Below are 27,950 nucleotides of genomic sequence, written 5' to 3' on the forward strand. Positions count from 1 at the left end.
CTTGCCCTCTCCCTGTGCCCCCCTCTCGCCGTCCAAACTGCTCTCAGCCCTCAACATTCTGTTGCTCTGTGGTTTCTCCCCCCCCCCCCACCATTTTCTGTTCTTTGTGTCTCAACATATTTTTCCATAGCAATCAGTGCATCCCTGCTTCAAGGAGAGCTGACAGCAGGAGAGGAGACTCATGGACCGGCACCCCATTTCTCCATCGCCATCATCTCTTCTTGCCTCCTGGCATTTTTCCTGCCCTGCTCCCACAGCTCCCTCCCTGCCCAGGAGCTGTCACTGCCTCCTCCTCACCCCATTTCCCCAAGCCCCCATTTTAGAAGCCCCATTTGGGCCCTGCTCCAACCTGTTTCACCTCCCCAGTCGCAGACCGGTGATTCCAGTAACTCGTTCGCCCAGCCCAGTGTCTGCATCTACAGCGCTGCCAGGCTCCTCCAGCACCCGGGGCAACCTGGAGGGAGGCTGAGGAGATGAAGGGCAGAAACCAGCAGGTCCACTCTGAACACGGCGTAATGCTGGAGCAGGATCAGGCCAGGCGGAGGATAAAAGAGCCAATGGATCCTGTTCCCTGCCTTTCATCTGCGAGCATGACAAAATCATAGCCATTAGCTCTTCAAAGAGAGGCAGGTTGGAGGAGCCTTGAGAAGCCAGCACACCTGTGAGCGATGCTCCAAGGTCTGCTCTGCCTGAGCTGGCAATGCTCATTACCTGGCTTTGCTCTCCCTGTCAGCCTTGGTCCTCTTTCTCCTTCCTTACTCAGCAGCAGCTCCAGCTCCTGTGTCTCCCAGGCTTTGCTGTGCCCAACAAGGTCTCAGCTCCCAGCACAGCTTTGTGAGGGTTCCCACTCTGACCATTTTTTTTTCTGAAAACAGAGAACTTCATCCACAGAAGGTTCAGAAGCCCAGAGGATGGGGACAGAGCCAAGAATCCGCACAAGCCTCCTTCCTAGCACAGTCGGGGCTAGAGGCAGGTACCTGCACTGCCCACAGCAAGTCCTGGAGCAGTGGGTGGCACACCCTGTGCAAGAGCTTTCTCCCTCCCCACCCCCTTTTCCCAGCCCCACCCCTGCCCAGTGGCCCTGCTCTCCAAAATCACTTTTTTCCATTTCACAAGCCTTTCTCTTGCTTTCACCTGAACGCTGCTCCACCCAGCAAGCCAGCTGCCAGACAGCAAGAGTCTCCCAGCCTCAATCCAGGCCTCCCTTCCCAGGGCAGGACAGACAAGCTCAGGTACCTGGTGCTGGGAGAAGAGGGAACGCCACCCCCACAGCCCAGAGAAGGCTGAGAAACCAGCCCATTTGGACACTGTTGATGGCACCACCACCCTGCTTAGCTTTCCTCAGGCAAAGCTGATCCTAGTCCACAGCCAAGGGAGCATTTGAGGAGGTAGTTCGCCCCCCACAAGCAGCCCCCTACTGCCCACACCAGTAATTCCTGCACAGGCAGCAGCTCTCCCACTATCACCATGAGCCATTTGGCTTGCGCATCACCCACCCTCGAGTGATAGCCAAGCTGAGCAGCCTGGCAAGGCCAGATCAGAGAGCACAGCAACTGTCAGGGAGCACAAGGGGAGAAAGAAAATGAACCATCAACAGCAGTCGAGCCTCTATGGTGTGCACTTTTATTTGAACTGGTCTTAAGTCAGTGTACAGGTCGCCCCGTTCTCCCCCACGTACTGGCACCGCTTCTAGACCCTGTGGGGGACTGTAAAGCCTTCATTCACATCTATCACTGGGGAACAGCCCGCTTGCTTGACAAATCCGAGAGAAAGGATCAAGTGTGTTTTGTTTTTAAGGCGGAAAGATACAAAAAGACACTTGTTGGGTTACATAATTTACAGACAAGCAATTATAACCTAACACCAGTAACTGGCATCGGCTCCCTCCGAGCTGGGCTGCTGCCTTCACAGAGGCGAGTAACTTCCTGTAACAATGCATTATAACAATATTTGGAATGACTATTAAAAAAAGAAACAAATGTACAATCAAAGTCCTCAGATGCATTGTAGAACTTTGGGGGCGTTCGCTCCAACATGTTTCATTTTAAGACTGCTGACACCTTCACCGTTCCAGTTTTTTAATCCTGAGTCAAGCGCCAAAAAAAAACAAATAAAGCCATGCCAATCTCATCTTGTTTTATGCGCATTTATGGGTTTCAATTCGTCACAAGGGTGTGGGTGTTGGTAACAGTCCGGTTTAGAAGCATTTGCGGTGGACAATGGAGGGTCCGGATTCATCATACTCCTGCTTGCTGATCCACATCTGCTGGAAGGTGGACAGGGAGGCCAGGATGGAGCCTCCGATCCAGACAGAGTACTTGCGCTCAGGTGGGGCAATGATCTGTAGGGAAGAGGAGGTATCAGTCAGATGCTCAGTGTTGTACTACACTTGCTGCCCACACACAGCCCTGCAAGACAGAGCTGCCTATTCCCTTATCTACCCTCGGCCAAAATACCATCAAGTTCCAATGGGCTTAAGATACAACCTCACACGCCCACCTCCCTCCTTTTGCAGCCAGTATTTATGTTAATCCCATTATTCAGATGGTTGGGTGGATGCCATCTCATCCGGAGCAAGGCCATTAAGGCTGCACCACGTGCTCAAGTACGGTTTCCACCTTCTCTCCTCAGTCTATCTTGCATCACCTCCTCCCACTCTGCGTTTCAGCATTAACAAGGGTGTCAACAAGGTTTCTCAGACTCCATCCTACCTTGATTTTCATCGTGCTGGGTGCCAGGGCTGTGATCTCCTTCTGCATCCTGTCGGCAATGCCGGGGTACATCGTGGTACCACCAGACAGCACTGTGTTGGCATACAGGTCCTTACGGATATCCACATCGCACTTCATGATGGAGTTGAAGGTAGTTTCATGGATACCACAGGACTCCATACCTGTGAGGAAGAAGCAGTCTCAAGTCAGCAAGGGCTCAGACACAGCCAAGGAAGCTTGAGGAGCTACTACAGGCATAGCCAGGAGACCAGCAGCCCCTTCACTGTGTAGGCACTACCCAAAGCCATGGCTCCAACAGGCTCAACATCTCCCAAGTCCTTTCAACAGCCTTAAACTTCACAGAAAGTGCAGCTGACTGTTGGGATAGGACACACCTTACTATGCACCACCAATAATACAATAAATGGCTGTCATGGCCTCTTGATCACCCTTTACAGAATGGAACATTGAAAGGCATCAAGTATCCCAGAAGAGCTAGACTTACCCAAGAAAGATGGCTGGAAGAGGGCCTCGGGGCACCTGAACCTCTCATTGCCAATAGTGATGACCTGGCCATCAGGAAGTTCGTAGCTCTTCTCCAGGGAAGAGCTAGAGGCAGCTGTGGCCATCTCCTGCTCAAAATCCAGGGCAACGTAGCACAGCTTCTCCTTGATGTCACGCACAATTTCTCTCTCTGCTGTGGTAGTGAAGCTGTAGCCTCTTTCTGTCAGGATCTTCATGAGGTAGTCCGTCAGGTCACGGCCAGCCAGATCCAGACGGAGGATGGCATGGGGGAGGGCGTAGCCTTCGTAGATGGGCACAGTGTGGGTAACACCATCACCAGAGTCCATCACAATACCAGTGGTACGACCAGAGGCATACAGGGACAACACAGCCTGGATGGCTACATACATGGCTGGGGTGTTGAAGGTCTCGAACATGATCTAGGGTAAGAAAAGAAGGGGTTGAGTCAACAGCAGAAACTGAGGTTTCCCACTATAGATCTATGCAAAGCCCATGCAGGTGTGGTTTCACTTTAGCCCCTAGATAGGAGGCTTCCTCTCCACTCCCCCTCAAAGGCCATGCTTATCTTGGCTGGTCTCCACCCACATCTGCCAGGTCATTCCCATCTCTGTCACAGCAAGTAAAAACACAAATGCCCCTTAAACTACAGTACAGTCACTCAAGGTTGGTAAATGGATTAGTGCCTAGTCAGAAACAGCAGTTAGACAAGTTGCTAGTTCAGTCTCAGAGAAAGCCAGCTTAGAAGAGCAAACAAAACCTGTCAAGGTCCAGCAAAGAGGAGACTCAGGTCAGGAAAGGAAAACCCTGCAAAGATGGCAAAAAGGGAGAATAGTGGTGAAGGAGGAGAGAGGACAACATGGAAGAGGAAAGCTGGCCTGCAGCAACATCTGCTGTAGCTCCGAGGTCCAGAGTTTTACGCACCTGTGTCATCTTCTCTCTGTTGGCTTTGGGGTTCAGGGGAGCCTCTGTGAGCAGCACAGGGTGCTCCTCAGGAGCTACTCTCAGCTCATTGTAGAAAGTGTGGTGCCAGATCTTCTCCATGTCATCCCAGTTGGTGACAATACCGTGTTCGATGGGGTACTTCAGCGTCAGGATACCTCTTTTGCTCTGGGCTTCATCACCAACGTAGCTGTCTTTCTGGCCCATACCAACCATCACACCCTGCACAACAAAGAACCAGCAGTAAGTACAGCTGAAGGAACAGCCTTGCTGCATAGATAACCTGCTTTTCCCCAAGCCGATTCTCCAATTAGCGTCCCTACTTAATAAAGGCATTCAGCCAACCGCATTCCCCACCAGAAGTTGCGGTGCAGAAGCCTCTTCTGCTATAAAGCCAAACCAAGAGCTTCTTGAAGCTCAACATCCCTCGGGGAAAACGTTTCCACCAGACTCCTCTCTTACGGTTGGACTCGATGAGCCAATTCCTCTCTTATGGTTAGACTCTATGATCCAATGGGTCTTTTCCAACCTGGTGCTTCTATGATTCTACAATTCTACAATTCTTTCAGCCAATAACAGGCCCTCCAACCACCTACCTGATGTCTGGGGCGCCCAACGATGGATGGGAAGACGGCACGGGGAGCATCGTCCCCGGCGAAACCGGCCTTGCACATACCAGACCCATTGTCCACAACGAGCGCGGCGATATCGTCATCCATGGCTGGGGCTGCGGGACGAGGGAGAGAGAAGAGACACAGGCATGAGCATCACACGTGTCCTGGGGAGGGTGGGGAAGGCGTCGCGGGGTCTTTTCCTTCCCACCCATTTCCTTCCTGGCGGCGGCTCCGCTTCGCCCCGCGCCCGCTAGAGGGGGCGCCGCCCGCCCCGCGCCCGCGGGACAAAGGAAGTCCCCGCGCCCTCCTGTTCGTGACCATAAAAGGCAATGGAGGGAGCGCCTGCTGGGGGGGGACGACACGGGGAGAGCCCCGCCCCGGCCACCCCGCCCCGCCAGCACCGGAGCATCCCTGCACGGAGCCAGGGCTGGGCGAGCTCTAAGCCACCGCCACCCCAGCAGCCTCTGAGCATCCCTGCAACCTAGCCACGGATGGGCGAGCGCCGGCCACCCAGCCCCAGACTGTCCCCTGGAAGCACACAAGGCTGGGCGAGCTCTAGCCACCTCGCCCCAGCAGCCTCAGACTGCTCCTGTAAGCAGCCACGGCTGGATGAGCTCGAGCCACCCCGCCCCAGCAGCATCCCAGCATCCCTGCAAGCAGCCAGGGCTGGGCGACCTCTAGCCACCCCGCCCGAACGCCCTCAGAGCATCCCTATAAGCAGCCACGACTGGGCGAGCTCTAGCCACCTCGCCTGAGCAGCCTCGGATCATCCCTACAAGCAGCCAGGGCTGGATGAGCTCTAGCCACCCCGCCCCAGCAGCCTCGGATCATCCCTACAAGCAGCCAGGGCTGGGCAAGCGGTAGCCACCGGCTCAGCCAAGCAGCCTCGCAGCGCCCCCGCACGGAGTCACGGCCGGGCGAGCCCCAGCAGCCTCGGAGCCTCCCCACAAGTAGCCAGGGCTGGGCGACCTCTAGCCACCTCGCCCAAGCTGTAGCCCGGGCTCAGCCCCGCCAAGCCACGACAGCCCGGGTGGGATTAAAGCCGCTCTCCTTATGCAATCGCCGCCCGCCCCGAGAGGGCGAGCTGAGCTCCCGCAGCCCCGGCAGCGCCCGTTTAATCCGCCGGCGAGGGGGGGGGCGGCGGCAGCTGCCGGTACACGTGCCAGCGCCGCACGGAGCAGCCCGGGACGGGCAGGCAGCCTCAATAAGGGTGTCTTCCCCTTCCCCCCCACTCTTGCATGCAGCTTTTGTTCCCATGCAGCACCCCAGGGAGGGGCTGCCGCCCCCTTCCCCTGCGAGAGAAAAGGCACCTTATGGGCTTGGAAGGGACACACACACACATCGCTCCCCGCACCAGCGGGGAGGGGGCAGCGCCGAGCAGACAAAAGCCGCACTCCCCCTCCCCGCGACACAATAGCCGAGCCGCCTACAATCGCCTTAGGAGGCGGATTAACCCCAGGAGGAAGGCGCGAGGGGACCGTTATCAACCCCTTCTCCACCCTTAAAACCATCGCACCGCGCGGTCCGCGCACCCCCCCTCCCAATCACCCCCCCCGCCCCCAGCGAACAAAGGGCGCCCCGCGAGCAGCGACGCCACCTCCCCAACAAGCTTCTCTTCAAGAGCTATCAAGAAGACGACCGGTTTGAGGGCGGGGCGCCCCGGTGTCCCGCTCACCTCGGGGGCAGCGGCGCGGCTGGAGCTGGAGGAGCGGCGGCGGCGGAGGAGGCGGTGGTGGTGGTGGCGGGAGCGGCGGCGCGCGCGCGGGAAAGGCAGCAGGACTCGCGGCTCCCGCCCGCCGCCCGCCCCGCCTTATATGGGGCCGCGGCCGCCGCCGCCTCGCCATAAAAGGAAACTTTCGGAGCGCGCGCTCCTGGTTGGCCGCGCGCCGCCCCGCCCCGCCTCGCGCCGCCCCGCCCCGCCCGGAGCGCGCGGCAGCGCCCCCCCCCTCCCTTCCCCGAGCGCCTTGCAAAGAGGGGAAAATGGAGGGGAGGGGGGGGTACACACCCCCATGCAGCCCCGCTGTGAGGCCTCCTGCCTGTCTCTCCCCTCCCCCCCGCCTCTCCTGGGGGGAGAGCTCCGCGGGGAGAGCTCGGAGACCCTCACACAAAGCCCCTCGCCTGGGGGGGTGGGGGGAGCGGGATTGTTCGCCCCCGGGCTGGGCAGGAGCACCCCCCCAGCAGGGAAGGGGGGCGACCCCGGGACAGCGAGGTGCGGGATCCCGTGGAGGGTCTCCTGCCTGCAGTGCTGCCTGGCTGGGGAGGGGGCACGGGGCACACCAGGAACCCTGAGGGTCTCAAAGACCCTTTGCCTGCGTCCCTGGGGATGGGGCACACCAGGAACCCTAGTGGTCCCACGACCCCATGTCTGCACCCCCAAGCATGGGGCACACCAGGAACCCTGGGGGCTGCAGGGACCCTTGCCTGCACCCCTGGGGATGGGGCACACCGGGAACTTTGGGGGCTGCAGGGGCCCTTGTCTGCGCACTAGGAACCCTGGGGGTCCTAAAGACCCTCGTGTGCATCCCTGGGGATGGGGCACACCAGAAGCCCTAATGGTCCCACGACCCCACGTCTGCACCCCCAGGCACGGGGCACAAAAAGAAGCCTGGGGGTCACAGGGCCCCTCACCTGCACCCCTTGGGATGGGGCACACCAGGAGCCCTAGTGGTCCCAGGGACCCTTGCCTGCACCCCCTGGCACGGGGCGCACACCAGGAGCTCTGGAGGTGCCAAGGACCCTTGCCTGGACACACCAGGGACCGTGGGGGTCGCGGCCGCAGTGGGGTGCAGGGCCAAGTTCACTGCTGGTGTCAGCAGGCAGCGCGACATGGCTCCTGCCAGCCCGCTGCCAGGCCTTTGGCCCTTGAACCCTCTCAGGAACGTCGCGGCCACCTCCAGGCACCGTTAAAGGCCATGTCCCCGTGGTGGCATCGATACCTGGAAGAAGGAAACGCTCCACCAGCTGTGACTCAGGCACTGAGTCAAGTGGGGGGCCCTGGTCCCTACTCCCCATCCTGCCCTGGGCCGGCGTGGTCACTGCAGGAGCTATGATATTGTTAAATTTGAGCAATATTTATGTCTTTCCTCTTCAATCCAAAGCTTGCGGGAGCAGGAGATGTGGCTGCTCCTGCCTGGGCGGTGTTTCTGCAATTCCTGCTTTGGCTGTTATGATCAAATGCTGGTTGGGAATAAAGGTGAGGGCAGCGTCTGCGGAGCAGCAGGCAGCAGTGACAAGAGGGGTTTGCGTCTCCAGAGCGTTGTGCGAACATGGGCTGATTAATCAAGTTAATTAAGCAGCCCTGTAAGTAAAGTAGCAGCAGCCACTCGCAATCTGTTGCCGCCTGGAAGCACAGAGACTTGTAAGGACCTTGTGTGTTTAATCTCAGTGATTTGAAAACAGCAAAGACGGGGAAAAAAATTAAAATCTTGGGGGGAAAAATGCTAAAAATGCCCTTTCTCCATGGGACACCCCTTGCTGGGCATTGTGGGGAGGAGGTGGCTCTGCCATCGGGGTCTTGCAGCCCACATCAATGAGCTCTTTGTCACCTGGAAGCCACAGAGATCACAGTGAGGGTGAGGATGTGACCTGGAGGATGGGGCTCCTTCCCCAAACCACCAGCTGCTCTTCCCAGCGTGGGGTCTGGCTGAAGAGGGAACCAGGCATTATCCCTCCAGCCCTGTGCATTGCTCCCTGCTGTGGGACAAAGAACAGCAGGAAGAACCTGTAAAAGCTTGCTGAGACGGAGATTTACAGTTACTTGGGAGTGGGTGGGAGACTAGGGGAGACAGGACATCAGTGACGGTTGGGATGACAACGGGCAGCCCTTTTCTATGGGACAGCATGCCCTTCCCCAAGAGGCATCTTGTCCAGGAGCTGGTGGAGGTGCCCCCAAACCCAGCACCACGGCTGCTCCCAGATGGGTTTTTCAGAGTGGATGGTGTGAAGAGGAGAGATGGGAGCCCTGCGGGCTCTACTGGGCCACCCTAGGACCGTGCCTCATTCCTTAGGGCAGAGGAGGCCGTGGCGATGCACCTGCCCTTCCGGGCCACCCTGTGGCTATGTCTCATTCCTTCCAGGCTGGAGATGGCCATGGGGATGGAGCAGAGATGCTCCAGCACACCGGAACTGCTCCCATGGGAAGCCGTCAGTGGAAGGAGACGGGGTTTCTGCAGGGCCGTGCTGGAGCAGAGCTGCTTTTGCACGGTTGTTTCCCTGCCACCTCAGGTGGATCCTGCAAGCTTTCTGTACTGCAGCTTCCCTTGCAGTAAAATTGGAGTCATCGCTGTTAATTACCTACCTCACAGAGAATTAATTAATGTTTGCGCTCCACTTTGAAAAGGCTGATTATTAATTAGAAGATTATACGTCAAATAAGGGGAGCCACAAGGCATAGGTATGGCTGATGGCCCTTGAAGGTGTAAAGTGCGGTCCAGGAACATGCTGATAAGGGGTCTGCATAAAACAGAAGTGGGGAAGAGTCCTACAGTGGCATTGAGGTGATGGGTTTGGGATGGGGAACATCAACGGGAGGCCACCATGGTTCATGGGGATTTTGGTTAGCTGGAGCAGGTGAGCATTAGAAGGTCGCTCCAATCCACTGCATCCTGGTGAGCCGGTTGAGTGGAGTGGGGCTGGGGAGCCACGGATGCAAGACAGTCCATTAGGCAGGGAGGAGAATTACCGGGCAATTAGCGTCTCTCGATTATTGGACTGAACCAGAAAGCAATCAATCCGCCAGCATCCGGCGCACAGCAACACCAGCCCTGCGTCTCCTGGCTTTGGAGGGCGGTGGGATTTGGTCTCGGTGGGGATGGCAGGATGTGGTCTGAGGCACACAGCTGGGCACCACCGCTTCCTCCCAGCCTGAAGACGCTTTGATAGCGAAGCCGCCAGCCAGTCACTGTGTCCACCACCTAGATCGTGCGTGGTGTGACGGACCAAGCTGGCTCCGCTGGCCGTGGCTCGGAGATCTCCTCCCATTTGCTCCTGGGGTGTTGCAAGAGCAGAGAGGAGAGAAAGGGGAACCGAGCAAAGAGGTCCCCAGCCATCACGTTACCCTTGAACAGACATACCAAGCTCTCGAGTTTTGCTGTTTTGCTTCACTTCTTCCTGCTTGTCCTTGGTGCTCGACTGGCCTCAGCTCTGGACAAAACCATCTGGGGGAGGATCCTTCTGGCCTTCACTGGCTGATACAGCCAGGCTTGAATTTCTGCACTTGTGGGACAACACGTGAGCTCTCCTTTCCTCTCGCTTCTTCCAGTCCTTACACTAGATGAGCCCTTTGGCCACGCAGGTATAGTGTCTGCTGCACATTTAGGGAGAGGAAATATTCCCAGCAGTTTTAGGGGCTGGCTTGAACTCCCGCACATCCCTTTCAGCTCCTTCCTTGCTGCCCTTGCCATGCACTCGGGCCTCCACTTTCTCCCTCTTGCTGTCATGACAATGAGAAAAAAGGTGGAAACTTCTGAAACCAGCCCAGTGGCTTTAAATCACCCTCCCGTAAAAATCACAGAGGTTTTTTTGAGCACTGCCTTTTTCCCTCCCTTCCTGCTCCTTAAGGGGAAGAGGGAAAGGCACTTGCCACATGCCCTATTAAGCAGGGACAGGAGCCATCCCAGTGCCTTCCTCTTTGTCAATTCACTCCCTGCAGCATCAGCTCCAACAGGGATTTGCAGGAGGTAAAATCTAAGCAAGAATACCAGGCCCATCTTCCCCCTTGGAAATGTTTGGGGGCCTCAGCACAGGCTTCACCTCTCTCTTTACGGGGACAGGTTCAGCATTAAAACCTGAGGCGAAACAGCCCCTAACATCTTCCCGACTCCTCACATTGCATCCCCGATGCACCGAGCTGCAGACTCTCCTCTCCCCCTTTAAGCATCACTCCCTACTCTCATACATCCCTCCCCGAAGTTCCTGCTCCTTTGTATTGATCCTCAAGCTCCCTGTGATTTATCAGTGCCTTTTGCAGAGAGAGACACAAGCCTTTCCCTCTGCAGTCCTCCATGCGTAAGGGACCACTCTCCCCGCTCTGCTGCATCCACATGGATGGGCTAACAGTGCACCAAGCATCTCTTCCACCCACAACGAAGGTAAATTATGATATTGTATCACAATGGAAAACTGTATTATTTCATCGTTTTCTGTCTTTCGGCCACCGATAGTCATCCGATAGTTCTGCTGGGGCCCTGCCCAGGTAGCCGAGGACATGTGCCTGGTTTGCAGCCTGACGTCCCAGGTAACAAGACTTTGCTGGAGGAGTTGAGGCCTTGAGCTGTGTTTTTTCCACACATTTCCCCAGCCATGCCTGTCCTCACTGCCTCCAGCCCCATCTCCGTGCTCTCGTGCCTTCCATAGCCCCCTTATTGCACAGCCCTGAGCTGATCCCTGTGCCAAAATTTCTAGATCATGATGCTGGCTCCAGGTCTCCCACCCACGCAGGGACCGCCGTGCTGGTAGCAGGAGACCGATGCTTCGTTCCTAGCCTTGCAGGAGGCTGACAAAGCAGCTGGGCACTTCACCGGAGGGAACCAGCAGTGCCTGGGATGGGCACGCTCTGCCCAGCTCCATCCTGGCCCCCAGAACTGCCCTCCATCCTCTCTAGGCTGAGCTGTCTCGGTCGGAGCAGAGCAAAGCCCTCCCTTCCCCCATCGGTTAAATGTGCTGCTGATGTTGTCTTGGTTGACCTTGACAGCAAGAGCTGGTGAGGCCCAAGCGCTGAATTGTTTTCACCTCAATGTCATTGCTAGCACAGCACAATGACACAGGCACAGCCAGACCCCCAGGGCGGGCTCCCAGCCTCAGCCCTCCTGGCTACCCTGGGCATCTTTGGAGTCCACTTCTCCCACGGCGATGGGACAGGTAGAAGCTGAGCCCTACGCTGGCCTCTTCCTCAGGGCAAAGAGCTTCCCAGAAATGATTGAGGGCAGTGGAGCAGCCCTGCCCCTCCACCCAAGCCCAGCTTCAGCTTTAGGGGATATTTCCTCCAGCTAAAAACAGAAGGGGAAGAGAAAAAGCTGATACTCCCTGGGCTTTCTCTGCAAGTCTCAGCCCTCTGGCTCTGCTCACCCCACGCGCATCGCCTTCCGAATGCCCCTCTGCCGTGTTGCAGCCCTGGGGAGGGCTTCCCTGCAAGCATTTTCCCCTGGGTTTGGTCACCTGTCCTGCCAAAAGGCTCCGACACGTGTTAGACAGTGCTGTACTGAGCCATACGGTCTATATTCAACTGCTTCTTAATTACTTTGAGAACTGATTTTTCTCGGTTGCTGACAATAAAGGCAGGGAGGCAGCTGGATGGGGGTTTCTGCTCATACACTACCTAGGAAACGAAACAGATCCTGGGCTACCCAAGCATGCTGGGAAATTCGCTTTGATCTCTGCTGGGCTAATGGCACTTTCCATCTGGGGCCTTCAAGCCTTCGGCAGAGGTGACCTATCTCACCTCAGAGAGTGGGGGAAGAGCGCTGCCTTTGCTCTCAGTGTGGGAAACGGAGGAGCAGAGAGTGGGGATGCCCAGTGTCCCCAGTCGGGATGGCTCTCTCACCTGTGCAAGGGGTTTAGGGGTGTAATCCCTGTTCCTCTCCAGCAGCAGGGAATACATTGACCCAATGTATAAATGGAAGAGAGGGGTCTGAGACAACTGTGCAGTGTTGCTGTGGCTGGGACAGCACTGAGTGCCTGCAGTTGGGGACCCTCAATCTCTTCGGTAGTCTCAGACCCGCTCCCAGCTCCTCCACCTGTGGGCACAGAGATGCTTATGGGATGGTGAGGTTTGTTCATTCCTAGAAGGAGGGATGTGGAGGCACAGGTTCCAGCCACATCCCAACCTGGGCTGGTCCCCAGCTCTGTTTGCGCAGCCGGTGCCGAGCCCTGACGCAAAAGGCTCGCCCCAGGCAGGGAGTCGATGATGGAGGAGTGGGACTCGCTGTTATCAACATCCCGTCCACTCCCCATTCTCCTCTGGGTTAAAATAAACCCTCAGGGGTGATTCAGCCTGTATGGAGCACTCAGCCCTTTCAAAAGAGCCACTAGAAATGAAACCCAACTACTCTCCGTCTCCCCGCTCCTTGCTCCTTGATGGAGAGCCGGTGCAGGGAAGGAGGACCAGGAGGTTGTCACCTGGTGCCAGGCAGAGCAGGCTTGTTTCTGGTCCCCATGGCAGGAACAACAGCAGGGCAGGGTGATGCCACTCATGATGGGCAGTCAGCAGGGGAAGGAGAGAGCCCATGCTCTCTGCATCGCGATGCCGCTCCCAACCAGCCCCTCTAGTCCAGCTCTCACCCAGATCTGCAGCAGACCTGGGGGCAAACTGGTGAGCTTGCAACAATATCACCTCTCCGATATCATCCGAAGGCTGCTCTGCATACAACCTAGGGACGAAAGGAAACCACTGCCATGAAGCCTGTGTGCAGAGGCACTGAACCACGATGCATTTTATTCCCCTCTCAACCCATTGCTCCCTAAGTTTCCGTCCCTCATCCCAGACAGGATTTCTGCGTGTGCTTTGTTTGGCGCATTTCACACGTTCCTGCCGGCAGGAGATAAGATCTCATAAGAAAGACAAACAAAAGCTGTGGGTGCTATGTGCTCACTCCCCTGACGCATTAAGGTACTGTTCCTGCTCTGCACCAGCTCTTACTTGGGACTAGCGAGGACACCCTGACATCCCACCGGGGCTGGTCCCTGGGAGACCTGAAAGGGGAGAACGTGATGGGACTTTGATGGGTTTGTGAGTTTTCAAGTCTGTCCTGTTCTGAGGAGGAGGACAGCAGACCCTGCTCGCTCCCGGCACTTGTGTGCCTTTGCCTCCTTTGGGTGACCTCTGCTGCGTTGAGCCTTTTTGGGGTGGTGGAGGTGTTATCAGCTCTGAGAATATTTGAAAAATGCACTTAAGTCCCATTTTCACGGGGAGGGCTCACAGCTTGCAGGTGGCACTCATGGGAGCAATGGCACTGCCCTAGGGAATCCCCACCTGCCCTGGCCCAGGCGTCCCCAGGGGACCCAGCGCTGGCACAGGCAGGATGGTGTATGAACGCATCCCTCCCTCCTCCAGTCCTTAACAGTAAATGGGGTTAAGGCATCCACATTCCTGGTCTTTTCCCTTCCTCACACCAGAGCCATGCTGGGTTGCAGAGGTGGCTTCCAGACCTCCTCTGTGGCTGCACCACAGGCAGCAGAGGAAGCCAAGGAGATATAGGGGACACCATGGCCACAGTGGGGCTCAGATAGCAAATGGGCTGAGCCACGAATGGTGGCTTCTACAGCTTTTCAGCCCAGGGAGAGGCAAGCTAGCACACAGAAAACCAGAGGGTGATATTCCTACATGGACTTTGCAGGAGAAAACCCCAGCCTGGCCCTCCTTGGTCCGAATACCAGCTCTGTAGCTGTGAGATGGCTGCACAGCACCTTCCACTCTCTGAGAGCCCTTGTTCTTGTTTTGCAGGGGCTCAGGGGAAAACATCAGGGGACAAGAAAGAGGAAGATGCAGCACCCAACCACGGTGCTGGGAATGAGGAAGCTCCAAGCCTAGGGCAGCTCCAGCCCCGGCACAGCCTGGCAGGGCAGAGGGGAGTCTGCATCACCTGGTCCAGATCAGTCCCTGCTCGGGGCTGCAGCCTCTGGGACCAGGAACGGTTTTCTCTTGCCCATCCAACACAGGGCACGTTGCTCCACAGCAAAACCAGCTCCTTTTTTCTTGACTCCTTCCTCTGCTGTAGAGGTTGGCGAAAGGAGGAGACGTGGGAAGGAGGTTGGTTGGGATGGTGAGGGTCACGCTTCCTCACTGACGGGCACCCACCCCTCTCTGGGCACATATTTTAGTGAATGCAGAGTGGCTGAGGGACTGACCTACCCAGCAGCTCTCAGCACAGCCACTAGCCCGGGGAAGTGAGCCTTAAATGGCAAAACCTGGCCCCGTCTCCGCGTAACCAGCCAGAGAAAGAGGCAGCAGAAACAGGAAACCAGAGAGCAGCTGAGGCCTGCATCCGCCTCTCTATCACTTCACAAACCCTAAATTCTGCAGGAATACCTCTTAGGGGATGCTCCTCTCCTTTCCCTCCTCTACCTGGACCGAGCAGCATGGGCTGCCCTCATGGGCGCCCTGGATCATCCTGCATCCTGGATCATCCTGCACCCCAGATGATCCTGGGGCAGGCACAGGCAGGTAAAAGATCTCTGTGTTCCCCCTCCCTTGCACATCAGCTCAAGGAGTAACAATGGACAAGAGCCCTTACAAGCTCTGGTTGCTGTTTTTGCACGTTAGCATCCAGCAGATGCCAGGGCACCAGTTGCCATAGTGTTGCAGGACTATACTTCCTTCCAAGATAACTCCTTGTGCTCAACAGTGAAAACTTTTCGGAGCTTCCAAAGGCTCTAGGTACTAGGATGGAAAGGAGCTTGATGCTCACTTCTCTCCAAGGGATTTTGAGGTACCTCCTTGAGTCCCACACATAAAGGGGAGCCATGGATCTGCTGGCAGCCTGAGCCCTTCTCTGGGGTTGATGCTCTCTGTTGGGTTGTCCAGAGAGAGGTGGGCAGGGTGGGTTTTGCAGTATGGGACAAGCCCACCAGGATCATTAATTTCCTTCCATAAATCACCAGTCCAACCTAATGAACCCTGCGCTGCTGCCCAGCATGTCAGGAGCTCCCAATATTTGTTCTGGACAGTTTATTTGCCATTCCTTTTCTTTCTTTGTTGAGCACAATTCTTGCACTTGGCCTCATCCTGTCCTTATAGAGAGCATGCAGCGACTGTCAGCAAGACGCTCCTGGCTGATGCTGGGGTGCACAGCAAGCTCCTTCACCCAGCTGCTCCCACGGATTCACATCAGGGATGGAGCAGACAGATCAGAAAGCTACACGATGCCAACGCCAAGACTTGCTGCGTTACCATTTCCCAGCACGTTTCTCCACAAGCGCTCTGCCAGCAGACTCGTTAGCTGTGACATCTCATTAAAGGAACCGTCCTTGGGGGAACTGGCTCACACAGATGAATGCTGGTTTTGGCGTCGCCCTTTTCCTCCCCACCTTCAGACGAGAGCAAGGACCAAGCGCTGGGACAAGACCCATCCATTGGGATAAACGCAGCAACTCCCCTTGCTGCAAGGGAAAATCTGCAAAAAGAAAGTCTCAGGGAGAAGTCTGCACACATCAAAAAGAAATAAGCTCAGCAAAGTCACGATTATTAAAAAACCACGCAGACTGTCGCCTCTATGCAGCTCACACTCAGCCTGCAGAGGAGATGGGTTTCTTCTCTGCCAGGACTGGTTTCTGAGCTCGCCAGCCCAGTGGAGATGAAGCTTTGCCTGCCAGCCCCGCTCTGTTAGAGCCCCCACCCTGGCTGGCCAGGGGATGGGGAGTCGCAGCACCCGCAGCCCCTGGACATGGGAGTGTTTCCTCCTGGAGAAGGAGTATGGAAACGACCTGGAAACTTGCTCTGGGTGGATTTAATCCAGTCTGACTTCCTTTTCTGTGAGCTTCAACCAAGTCTTTTGAAACTGTTTCCACTCTTAAATAATAAGAGATGTTTCCAGCCTGGGACACTCTCTTCTTTGTCGGGTAGGGAAGCACCAGCCCCTTCATCTCCCTCTCTCAAGGCTGAAGTTAAATAGGACACAACCACCTGTGTTGGGTAGAGACCTAAATCCCGTAATTCTAAACCCAACTTTAAACAACAAAATGGGGCTGCAGGAGACCAGCAGATCAATCAGTCCTTGCAGTCATCCAGCACTTTGGGGTCAGGGTATTATTTTCCCCATGGAAGGTGATGCCACCACCAGCAGTTGGCTGTTGTCCTGCATCTGAGAGTCAGCTCTGAGCTGCTTCGCATTGCTCAGTCTTGCAGAAAAATCACATAAAGTTATGCTCTGAGGATGAAGACCCCCATAGTCTGCATGGAAAATGTTCCCTCACTTTTAGCCTGCATCCCTGCAACAGACCCTTCAGCTCAGGATTTCTGCCATTGCTCGCTGTGGCCACAGAGGACCAGGAGGTCTCTTTCCCAGCTGCATCTCCTCTGACTCCTTTCCTCTGGACAGATAAGGGGAAGGGGAAGATTGCCTGCAGCCCAAGCTCTGGGGCTTCTCAGCACATTTCTAAGGCAGGTGAGACTCTTAAGCTCAAGGCTCTGGAGCCCGCTTCTACCTGCTTGATTTCTAGTATTTCACATGCAGCATGGTTGAGCATGACCAGCTCAGCAAGGAGAGAAAAATCAAGATGAAAATGATTTTTTAGAATGCCTCACCCTGTCTTTTTCAAGCCTCAGAAAAGCTCAGCCCTTCTTGATGTTAGCTTCTGGTCATGGGAGGCCCTCACTGCCTCTCCAACACAGGCAGCAGAACCAAGCCACTAAAAAAAGGGAATTTGAGACCCTTCTCCATGGTTTTCTTCTGCTGGCAGGTGCTGGAACAGTCACATAGCTCAGGGAGGTCAGACAGTATTTTTTCCCCATGGGTTGTCTTGACCCAAGGTTGAGTGAGCCCTGCCCTCCAGCCAAACCTGGCTGCCAGAAGCCACAGTTGGGCTGGGCACCCGCAGGGACCATCCTCCGTCACACTGTTCCCACAGTTCCAGCCTTCGAAGGCTTCACCTTCTCCAAGGTGGAGCAGTGCCTAATGACAAGCAAAGGATGGTGCCACACCTGTAGAAAGCCATTTTTGGAAGGACACCTGGGGAAGAAATGATTCTCATGTTGCTGCTCTGTAATTAGCATTAATTACTGGGGCTTGTGAAACCTCTTCCCCATTTACTCCAGGCAGCACCTGATGGAAACTGTGGGAATCCCATCCAGCTGAGTCAGCCAGGAGGGGGACAGTGGGGGCCAGGTCCCAGGATCCTCCCCTCTGCCACCCAGCCCACAGGGATGGGGTTTTGGCCAGGTGGGTGGCAGGGCTTGCTAAGACACCAAAGGACAGCCAAGGCTCATCCACCTTGCCCTTCCCAACGAGGTCCTTCTCCACCCTGGTGACAACCCAGCACATCCCATGGCTGGTGGGGGGGGCTCACTCCCCTTTCAAGCTCCCTTGCATGGCAGAGCTGGAGGGCTGTGCCCAGCAGCACATCCCCCTGGGTATTCGCCTCTGCCCCAGCTCGCTGCCTGCAGCAACACCCTGAGGTGTTATTACAGACCAGGGGAAAATCCACCCCAAAAGCCTAACCCCAAGCAGCTGCTCCGTCAGCACCAAATGGCAGGGTACCACTGCATGAGTCACATCTTCGGTTGTCTTTTTTTTTTTTTTTCTTCTTTTAATATTAATGATTCGAATGAATCAGGACATTTCATCATCCGGAGCTGCTTCGGAGTCATCTCACCCTGCCCTAGTGACTCCTCGGTGGCCTGGGGCTGGGGACACATCCAGCCTCTTCGCCGGGAGGAGGGGTGGTTGCTGCAGCCTCACCCCCAAACTGGCAGCATTTGACTTCAGAATCAAGTGATAAAACAAGAGGAAAAACCCTCCCCGCCTGCAGGGGCTGTTTTCTCCCCAGCGCTTGCAGCAGCTCCAGCTGCTCCTGTGGGGGGACCAGGGGTGACCCCCACTCGCCACCCTGGGCAGGGGGCCCGGTGGGCATCACCACGGGGGCAAGGACTGGGTGTCCCCCAGCCCCCCATCACCGCTGTGACCCCTGGGGTGGCTGTGGCCCCTGTCCCTCCCCAGGGACCCAGGCGTCCCTTCACCCTCCCACTTGACCTCACCTCCTGGCCATAAATGGAGAGGTTTGAGAGCCCGTCCCCGGGGTGGAGGAGGAGGAGAAAAAAGGAGAATAATGCCAAGAATGCAGGACACATGGAGGGAGCCCAGTCCCAGCCAGGGCTGGGGGGCTGCCCTGGGTGGCAGGTCCCAGCCTCCTAAGCCACCCTGGCCACTGGCAGGCAAGGTGCTATTTTTGTTTCTCTGCATTTCTCACCAGCTGGGGGCTTTCCAAGGCTGCGCTGCCCTATTTCCACCTCGGCCCCGTGGAGCAGCCCCAGGGCACAGAGCGGTGCCTGTCCCTACCCAAGGGTGCCCCTTTGCAGGTGTCCCCTGCGAAACCATCACCTGCAATGTGTCCCTGTGCAGATGATACCCCTCCCCTGCGCATCAGTGTGCCTTCAAACCAAAGTGTCCCCTTGCAGAGACATGTCGCCCTGCACAGACACGTCCCCCTGCATCCCTTCTCCCCTTCACCCCAGTGCCCGCAGGACCCCCAACCTGCTGGAAAGTCACGCTGGGATGGACATGGGACAGAGAGGTGGCATCGAAGGCGGGTGGCACAGAGGATGCCAGCAGCCGTGGCTTTGGCCAGCACCACGAGCCAAGCCTCTGCTCGGGGCCAGAGTCCAGCTCCTTAAAATAGAAAGTGAAAACCTTTGTGTGCCCCATCTGGACAGGGAAAGGGGGCTCCATCTCCGCCTTCCCCAGCCACACGCCATCCTGGCGTCTCGCCACCCACCCTGTCCCCAAGCTGGCGGTGCCCAGCCCCAAGGTCAGGGTGGATCCCTTTGGGTTCTCTCGCAGAATTGCTCCAGTGGCTCACTCAAATCCTCCATAAAAGGAAAAACAGCCGGCAGGTAGCACTGCCAAACTTAGTCATCCCCAGTCCGGCAGCGCTCGCAGCTCCGTCAGCAGCAATTTCCTCCCTGCGTTCCCCTCGGTGCGGGGGGGACAGGGAGGAGCGGTTCTGTCTCAGCAAACACCCTGCCGAAAGCACCCTGCGTTGGCCACGACGTGCTGGGCTTGGCCCAGGGCTGCTGCGGGACTCGCGGGCCTTGGGGAGATGCTGCCATGGTCCCACACGAGATCCAGGAGGGAAATGCACACCCTGGGGAAAGCAGAAAGCTTTGCACCCGGTGGAGCAGCACCACAGTCAGTGAGGCACCAAAAATCTCATTTCTGCAAAGAATTTGGTCTAGAGGCACGGAAGTGTAAATGCACCTGGGAGCATCCTGAAGCACCTGGAGTTTGGTGGGCAAGGCTTGTTTGCCACTTGTGGGACAGAGCATCACGGGGCCCGTCATTAATATGAAAGACCTCCAGCCCATCCAGAGCACAGGGACCAGATACTGGTTCCAAACTGGTGCTGGGTTGGCACCAAGGGTGACCTCTGAGCCGGCCTGTCCTTCCCCAGCCATGCTGGAGGTGGGATGTGCAGCATCCCTGGGTCTCCCCTGGGCTGCTCCCTCCAGCCCTGTCTCTGCCTCAGTTTCACCATGGAGGAAGTGGGGCGGATCACCTGCTCCACCCCAGGGTGGTTTAACACACCCTGGAGAAGGGACTCGCCTCCTCTCTGCCAGGGATTGCTCGCACGATGGATTTGCCCAGGATTACATCACACAGGAGCAAATGCCCCAGGATATGAGAGAGGAAGCAGCATTTCCTTCCGTCCCCCCAGAAGGCAGCCTGGGTGCTGGTCCAGGTGGCCACACCACCCACACATCCCTTCCTACCTCACCACAGGGACAGAGCAAAATGCCCTGGAGTTCAGACCCTTCCCCCTGACCGAGGATCTGGGAAGGAAGAGGGGTGGTGGCATCTCTGCCTGTGCGACAGAGCAAGCGCCCCGAAACACTGATGGGGAGGCCAAAGCAGCAAAGGGGCAACAACCAGCCCTGCAATTGCCCCAGCAGGGGGATCTCAGCAGGGCTCTCGCTTCAGAGCTTTCCCAGATCCTGGCTAAACACACCACCCCGGACAGGCAGCCTCACCCCAAGGAGGCAGTTATCTTGGCCATGCACACACTGTCCACCCCATCCCCTAAATCCCCCTTTTGCAGCTGCTTCCCTGTGCAGGGCAGAGGACCCAACACTGAACCCTCAGCTGGCAGCTTCACTTGGGAAGCAAGATCCCCCCCACACAGCTGGCACCAGCTGCAATGAGTCTTCTGCAGGCAGCCTGCTCACCCTGGTAAATGATTCACCCCAGTGATAAAGACTGGGGAAATGGTCTGGTGACATCCTGCAGCACCAAAGCCGTGACACCCTGGCGGTGAAAGGCGCCCCTGGGCTTCTTTGGAGTAGTTTGTGCTTTTCTAGTGCAGTTTTCCTGCATGCTTTGGTGAAGGGTGAGCAGGTTAGTGCTGGGGCCAGGTTCCTTCCCAGATCCCCCCAGCCGGAGAGCAGCGGTGGGGATGATGCTGAGCACATCGTGTGGGGTGGGATACTGGCGGACCTATTGCCTTTCTTATCCCCGCACGGGGTACCACGATCTGGATCAGGCTGCGATGGCACGAACAGTTACAGCCCTGTGTGAACTCACATCTCAAGACGAACCAGTCCAAGCGCTCAGGTTGGAACCTGCTGTCAGCAGTACCGAGCCTCCAGCATCACCAGTAGGGAATCAGCTGGTGCTGGGGCACCCGGTTCCCCTTGCTGTGCTGCTCACTCCCACCCCGATCTCAAATCCTGCAGCACCAGCAGCCAGACTGCTGCGAAGCCTTGTTTTGTGCTTGCAAACGATGCACACAAGCAAAGGACCTGATCCCAGAGAGACGCAACCACATGGGCGCAGAGATACCCTGTGCCCCCGCGGCACTGGAGAAGCTGGAGGGGACCCAGCAAAGCCTCCGCTCTCCCTCCCCTTGGCAGCTTTGCTGTCTTCTCCACGTTGTCCGCCTCTCCAAGCGTTTCCAGAGGCTGCAAACCCCCTCGGAGCCGCTGCAGAGCTCGGCAGGGCTGCTGGGTGGCAGTGTTGGGATGCTGACCGCGCCGAGCTGAGAGCCAGCGGGCACCAGGGATCAGCAGGGTGGAATCCGAGTGGTTGGAGTTGGAAAGGACCTTCAAGAGCATCCGGCTCCATCTCCCCCTCCCACTGGATCAGGTTGCTCCAAGCCCCATCCAACCTGGCCTTGAGCACCTCCAGGGATGGGGCAGCCACAGCTTCTCTGGGTAACCTGTGCCAGCACCTCCCCACTCTTACTGCAAAGGATTTCCTCCTTCTATCTAGTCTAAATCTTTCTCCTCGCGCGTGGAATGCGGGATCGTGCACGCCACGCTGCACACCATCACACGCAGCACACATGCACGCCCTGAAGCGCAGACTGCACGCATGCATCTTGGTGCGTGCGATCCCAACACACACGAAGTACCAGCACACGGAATCGTGCCCACCAGCTCGCACATGGCACAAGGAATTGCACGTGGGCAAGGTGCATGCTGCACGTGGGGTCACACCACACGTGGGATTGCACCAACGCGCGCGTGGCACAAGGGAATGCGCACAACAAGGTGCGCGCTCCACCAAGGACCATGCACTGACCCAAAGCCCATCAAGCTCCAGCCCCTCCCCACCACCATATGGCCCCTGCTGCCCAGTGAAGCCCTTTGCTTTGTCCTGCCAGGCACAGCAGTCCCTGTCCCAACCCCTCTCCCTCCGCTTACCCGCAGGCTGGCTCTGCAGGGGGACCCAGGGCCTTCCCATGGGTGCAGAGAACCCAGTCCCCAGCCCTGCTTCTTGGCCATACACCCATGCCCGGGACGGAGGAACCGCTCTGCTCCCCCTTGACCCCCCAGCCCCACATCATCCATGGTTTATTCTCCTTCTCGCCTCCGTGTCCAGCAGGGAAGCTCTTGCACAGCTTAGCCCCGGCTAACGAGGGCAGCAGAGGTGACTGAGGAAGGGGTGACCGACACCTTCACTAATGGGGGGGTTGCACAGGTGAGCCAGACCAGCCCCTCATCCCCAACATCCCCGTGGGCGCAGGACCCGGAGCAGGGTGTGCAGCATCCCCTTCCCAGCCTGAAGCGAGGGGCCTCTCGGCTGCAGCCGCTGCTGGGCCGGATGCCGAGACCCAGGGCCCCTGCGCTGAGGTTTTGGGTTTCAGCAGCTGCCCCCCCAACACACACATTCCTGCCTTCCCGGGGGCCTCCCTGCAGCCAGCCCAGCCGCAGCCCTGCCGAGAAGCCCCCCGCGCTCCCTCCCCACCGCCCTTCGCCTGCGGATAAAGCCAGCGTGACAGCCCTGCTGATGGGAAGAGAAGGCAGCGGTGGGGTGGAAGAGGCAAAAGCCCCCCCAGTTTCCCTTGCCACTGGTTTCACCCCAGGAATCCCTGGATTTGCTGAGCCAGAGGTTGGATAGTCGTGCTCAATTCAAGAAGCGGCTCCAGATTTTTGTGGCCCCCCACCTTATTCCAGCTTTACTGCTCCTCCTCACGGACCTCATGGGAAGGATGGCTTCTCTTTTCATCCCAGATGTGGTTTTCCACGTGCCAGATGGCAAGCACAGCTAGGCTCCTCTGCCTCAGTTTCCCCACGCGCAGAGCTCCCTCCATCTTCACCAGGGCCTTATAAGAACGCACAAGAACCCTAAATTACAAAGGGCATGAATGTCCCTAAGAGAAACGAGAGGCTGCAAGGACTCCTGTGCTGTCCAAGAGCCAGAATCCTGGTTTGGGGTAACTCCCTTCCCTTCTGCAGCCCTGAGGACCCCAGGTCTGCAGCTGCCTCTGACCCTACAAAAGCACAACCTGCCCCAGGAGAGGACAGGGACATCTCTGCTTGCCCTAAAGGCTTCTTCCTGCCTTCCAGCAGCTGTGTCAGCCAGAAGAAGCAGCATCATGGACTGCAGACCTCCCACCCAAGGGTGCTGGGGGTGTAAGTGCATTGCAACGCCAGGAGAAAACACGATTAGGAGCAGAGTATCAAGTCACATCAGGATGCAAATTCACCTCTTCCTGCTAGGTCCCCTATTTCTCAGCCTCACTGCTCAATGCAAACCCCAAACCTAGAACCCCAACCATACAGGGCCAGAGGGGGTGGATGGTGCCCCAAGGAGGCAGAGGAGGGCTGGGTGGGAGGTGCAGGGTCTAATCCCCAAGGGCCCGTTCCTTATCCTGACTAATGGACTCTTTTCACCACCGACAATGGAGTTATCCATCTGGAAGGGGATTTCTAGGCCCCAGAAGGCACAGCTGGTTTGAAACCCTCCATCCTCAAACCACTGCCTCCAGCCCCTTCCCTGGACCCAAATCCCACCCCCACCTCCCCCATTCTCCTGGGTGCAGGCACCGCAGCTGCCCTGCATCCCCCCCGCCCCGGGTGCCCTCATACCTCCACCAGGGAATCAAATAACCCCCTCACCTCCAAGCCCTAGGCTGTAGAAGCTCTCCCCTTGCCCCTCTGAGCCTTTTATAGGATCCTCCAAGGCTTCCCAGCTGGCTCCTTTTACTGACTCTATTTCTGCTGCCTTGTCCTTAAAGAGATGGGCCCCTGCTCTAGGGGCTTCTCGGGGGGACACCTTCTGGTCCTATTGGGGCTTGGGCTCGGCTCCTCTCCAGGCTGAGCCTCAGTTCTCTCACCCCACCAGAGGGGTTTACACACAAACTCACATACCCCCAGGGAGCAGCCCCTGAGGGGACAGGGATCCTCGTGCAGCGGTTTGCAATACCCAGAGCTGCGCTTTGAGCCCGCAGCGAGATGCTGGGGTGATGGCAAACACAAGCTGCCTCCTCCTCCTCAACTCCCATCCTTGCTGGCTTCCTCCTGGCCGACTTACTTTGTCCCCCACTCCTGACATCCTTCTTTGTCACCCTCGCATTTCCAGCCTCTCCATCCCCCTAAAAGTCCTTGGGATGTGCCTTGCACAATCCCAAGGTGAGGATGGAGCCACTGAGCTGTGTCTGATCGCAGTGGTGTCGTGCAGGGATGAGGACCGCCGTCCTAGCCATGCTCAAACCAGCTTTTTGGCAGGCTGCAGATCTGGAGAGAGCAGCTGTGCCCTGCGGATCCGGGCAGTGCCACTGCCCTGCCCACCAACCCCTCCTGTAGCCCTGGACGAGGCCACAGGTGGAGGCGGGCGGCGCTGTGGCCGTGCACCAGGCATGGAGCGCTGGTCACAGCAGGAAAGATGGATCTGGGCATGACTGAGCAAGAAAATCAGAGCGGAGAGGAGCTGCTGTCGGCAAGCTGAGTCACCTGCTCTGCCTGGTGCTGCTGAGCGGCTGGGACTGCGTTATTTTGGAGAGCTGTGTGGGCAGATGCTGATAACACACTTTCTTCTTCCCTGCAAATTCTTCCACGCTGACTCCGTGCTGCAGCGAGGAATTAAATGCGGAGATGTGTGGGGGTGATGGGGCTGGCGCTGAAGTCTGCCTCTTTGCTCCCTGCATCGCCTCACGGCTGCGTCGTCTGCGATGACGGGTGCAACTGCAGGCGAGAGATGAGCACGCGCCTGCTCGTTGCACCTCTGGGCAGCGGCATCACCACAGCTTCCCCAGCATCACCCTCCCGGTGCCATGGACCAACCCAGCCCCAGCTGAACCCTCCATGCCAGAGCAGCCCAGAGGAGGATATCCTGCTGCTGGAGGCTCCTCTGAAGGGGTTTGATGGCCAAAATTCACTGCTGGGCTGCGCGTGGGCAGCCAGCAAGAGGCAAACGTGCTGTGACGGCAAAGCGAGAGCCTCCCCCACTGCCTGTCACAGCAGGGCTGCCGCCACGTCAACCACGGGCTGAGGAGCCACCATGGGGACCTGCCACCAGCGCATGGATGTGGCTTATTTTTCCCGCTGAAGGATGACAAACCCCCCCCAGGACTCCTGCTCCCTCTGCTCACAAAATGTGCTGCAGTTCCCTGCAAGACGGGCAGTAAAGAGTGGACCAGTCCCTATTTTTGGGGCTTTTTTTCCCATTTTTTAGGTCTTTTTTTTTCTAAAGGCTGGAAAGCATCCCCTGCTGCCTGGTTATTTTGGTCCATAAAGTACCCTGCGCGTCTTGCTTGCTGTTCCTGGGTGCTTCCATGGTTTACTGTTTGATAGGAATGGTTGGACTCGATGATCCGATGGGTCTTTTCCAACCTGGTGATTCTATGATACAAGCACCTTGTTCCCCAGCAGAACCCCTGAGGACCAGGCAGGGTGTTCAGTCCAGGACAAAGAGCATCGTCCCTGCCACCAAGGTTAATAACTGCTACAGAAAAGGTCTTTTAAGATTTCCTGGTACAATTAATTCTCCTGCTGGATGAACCAGACTCCTGCCTTCATCCCATCTCCGTGGGGTCCTCAGGGGGAGGTGGAGGAAGGGGCAGGTTTTTGCCTTAGCTGCGAATAATGTGAAAAACAGACCAGAAAACAAGGTGGAGCAGGAAGAGAGGGACAAAGCCCACAGCTCAGGCCCAGCACTGCCCAGCTGTACAGGCTTTCCTGGCCGCTTTCTTCCTTCATTTGTTTGAGGCTTCCCTATGCCCATCACCCAACCTTTTTAAACAGTGCACTTCAAGCACCTCCCTCCCTTATTACACTCTGGATGCAATTAAGTTCGGATAACAGGATAAACCTGGCTAATAAAGCACCGAGCAAATGCCAGGGCTGGTTGTATGACCACTCCTGATGGCTGCGAGATACAGGGACACATGTGAACCCTGACAATTCTCCACCGCCATCCCTTGTTCCCCAGGTTGTGCGGGGCTGAGCAAGCCCCCTCGGGACAGCATCCCATGGGAAATCTCCCCCCCACGCACAATCCAGCTCTCTTAAGGCTGCTCTTTGTTTTCCCTGGTGCTGCTGCTTTCTTTTTTTTTTTTTTTTTTAAGTACTGCTTAATACAATTTTAATGAGGCCAGGGCGCCTGCCAACTGTCAGTGTAGCCGTCAGAGAACCTCTGCTGAGTGGCCCGGTGGCATATGGCAGCGAGTCTGGGGCACCTCGGGGTGTCCCCGTGGCCCCTCGCAGCAGCAAGGAACACATCAGGGACTCCAGGGAGATGCAGCCTCCAACCAGGGTGTCTGTGCCTGGGGATTGTTCCCAGTCCAGTGGCCCCTGATTGCCAGGTCGCTTTGGCAAAGCCCTTTATCCCACGGGAGGATGTCTCACTGGGCTGTGCAAGGTCTCCCTGTCCCACACAGGGGCTCCTGTAGTCACCAAGCCCTGTCCCACATGGGGACAGAGGTGGCTGGAGAGATGGTGGCCACCTGGCAGTGCAACCTCTGCCAAGCCACTCGGTGGGGCGAGGGGGACACCCGTGCTGCTGGGGCGTCTCAGGCCAGCCTTGACCATCCCACTGCCATTGCCACCACCACAAGGGACACGGACACTCCTGAGCTGTCTGTCTGCATGTGCCAGCGATGCTGAGCTGGGGTTCGCAGCACACGGGGGGTCCCTGTGGGAGCAGGTGGCTGTGAGACAGCCCATGTTCCCCGTGCCAGCGCGGTGCCACTAGGATGAAAACGCACCCAGCCCCGGAGTCGCTCCACAAAGGATGAGGAGGGCTTGGGAAAGGCTGGCAGCTGACATGTGGCTTGAAGCCAGAGGACAGCAGCGCTCCAAGGGATGATCTGTTGGCATCGGCTCCGGATGCCCCGTGACACAGGGGTTGTGTGTGTGTGGAGGAGAGGAGAAGGGGTGGACGCACAGCCCAAAGCATCCCCTGGCTGTTGTGCCTCAGGCTGGTGCTTCTCCCTCCACGCTGCCCCGGAGACATCTCCCGCTGCCCTGGGACAGCTCCTCTTCCCTCCCAAAGGGCATCGGGATGAAACAATCCATTGCACCCCATAATGCTTCACCAGACACTGCCACACTCTGTGTTTGCCACCCCTGCCCCTGCCCAAGCCCCCGTGCAGTGTGCCCTGCGGTGGCCCCAGCCACCAGCTCCGCATTCAACCCCAATTTCACGAGCTCCACTAAAACCTCCGAGACCACTTGCAAACAAAGCTGAGCTGCAACAAAAAGCACCCAGGCAAGCATGAAAATCCGAGGGCGTTTCTGCGCCTGAGGCAGGCAAGACAAGGGTCACTCCATGACCAGGGCTCCTTTTCTCTTCGCTTTTCTTATTTTTTTTTGAGCTGGGGTTTATTTGGAGTCCCAGCGGGTGAGTCACGCAGCCCCTCGGAGGGGACACGGCCGCGCTCCGGAAAGCTCTTGTCATGGCTGGGGCTTGGGTCTCCTGCAGGGGCGGCTGTGGGGGTAGGGTGACCTCCGAAGCGGTTAGTCATGGTGTCTTGCAAAGACAACGGGACATGCAATATATATAGAGAGGGAAACCCAGCGTCTTCCTTACTGCTCCGGCGTGCACGGATGCACTCAAGGGATGGGGTTTGGCCACTGCGTCCCCAGGCTGGGGTGGGGGGCACGGGGGCACCCTCTGCCACCACAGCGACACGTGGGGACATCCAGCCTGGATGGGACCTCAAGCAGCTCCATCCGGGGTGAGGTCTCTCTGCCCACAGCAGGGGGATGGGATGAGATGATCTTTAATGTCCCTTC

General features: G+C 57.3%; 1 protein-coding gene across 1 annotated transcript; it reads right to left on the reverse strand.

The window, feature by feature from the left end:
- Window positions 1-1,600: 1,600 nt before the first annotated feature.
- Window positions 1,601-6,576, reverse strand: ACTB (actin beta). The gene is made up of 6 exons (XM_069870576.1): window positions 6,465-6,576; window positions 4,772-4,902; window positions 4,158-4,397; window positions 3,217-3,655; window positions 2,712-2,893; window positions 1,601-2,341 (listed from the first exon to the last, which is right to left on the reverse strand). The coding sequence occupies exons 2-6, from the start codon at window positions 4,892-4,894 to the stop codon at window positions 2,198-2,200; spliced, it is 1,128 nt and encodes a 375-aa protein (XP_069726677.1). The 5' UTR covers window positions 4,895-4,902; window positions 6,465-6,576; the 3' UTR covers window positions 1,601-2,197.
- Window positions 6,577-27,950: the final 21,374 nt, after the last annotated feature.

This window comes from Phaenicophaeus curvirostris, chromosome 16, assembly GCF_032191515.1.
Source record: "Phaenicophaeus curvirostris isolate KB17595 chromosome 16, BPBGC_Pcur_1.0, whole genome shotgun sequence".
Taxonomy (NCBI): Eukaryota; Metazoa; Chordata; class Aves; order Cuculiformes; family Cuculidae; genus Phaenicophaeus; species Phaenicophaeus curvirostris.

Excerpts from the sequence above, each read along its gene's own strand:
- ACTB (XM_069870576.1), bottom strand. The coding sequence starts at position 4,894 with ATGGATGACGATATCGCCGCGCTCGTTGTGGACAATGGGTCTGGTATG. Across the intron at positions 3,656-4,157 it reads ACAGAGAGAAGATGACACAG|ATCATGTTCGAGACCTTCAA; the intron begins GTGCGTAAAACT and ends TTCTTACCCTAG. Across the intron at positions 2,894-3,216 it reads CTTCCAGCCATCTTTCTTGG|GTATGGAGTCCTGTGGTATC; the intron begins GTAAGTCTAGCT and ends TCTTCCTCACAG.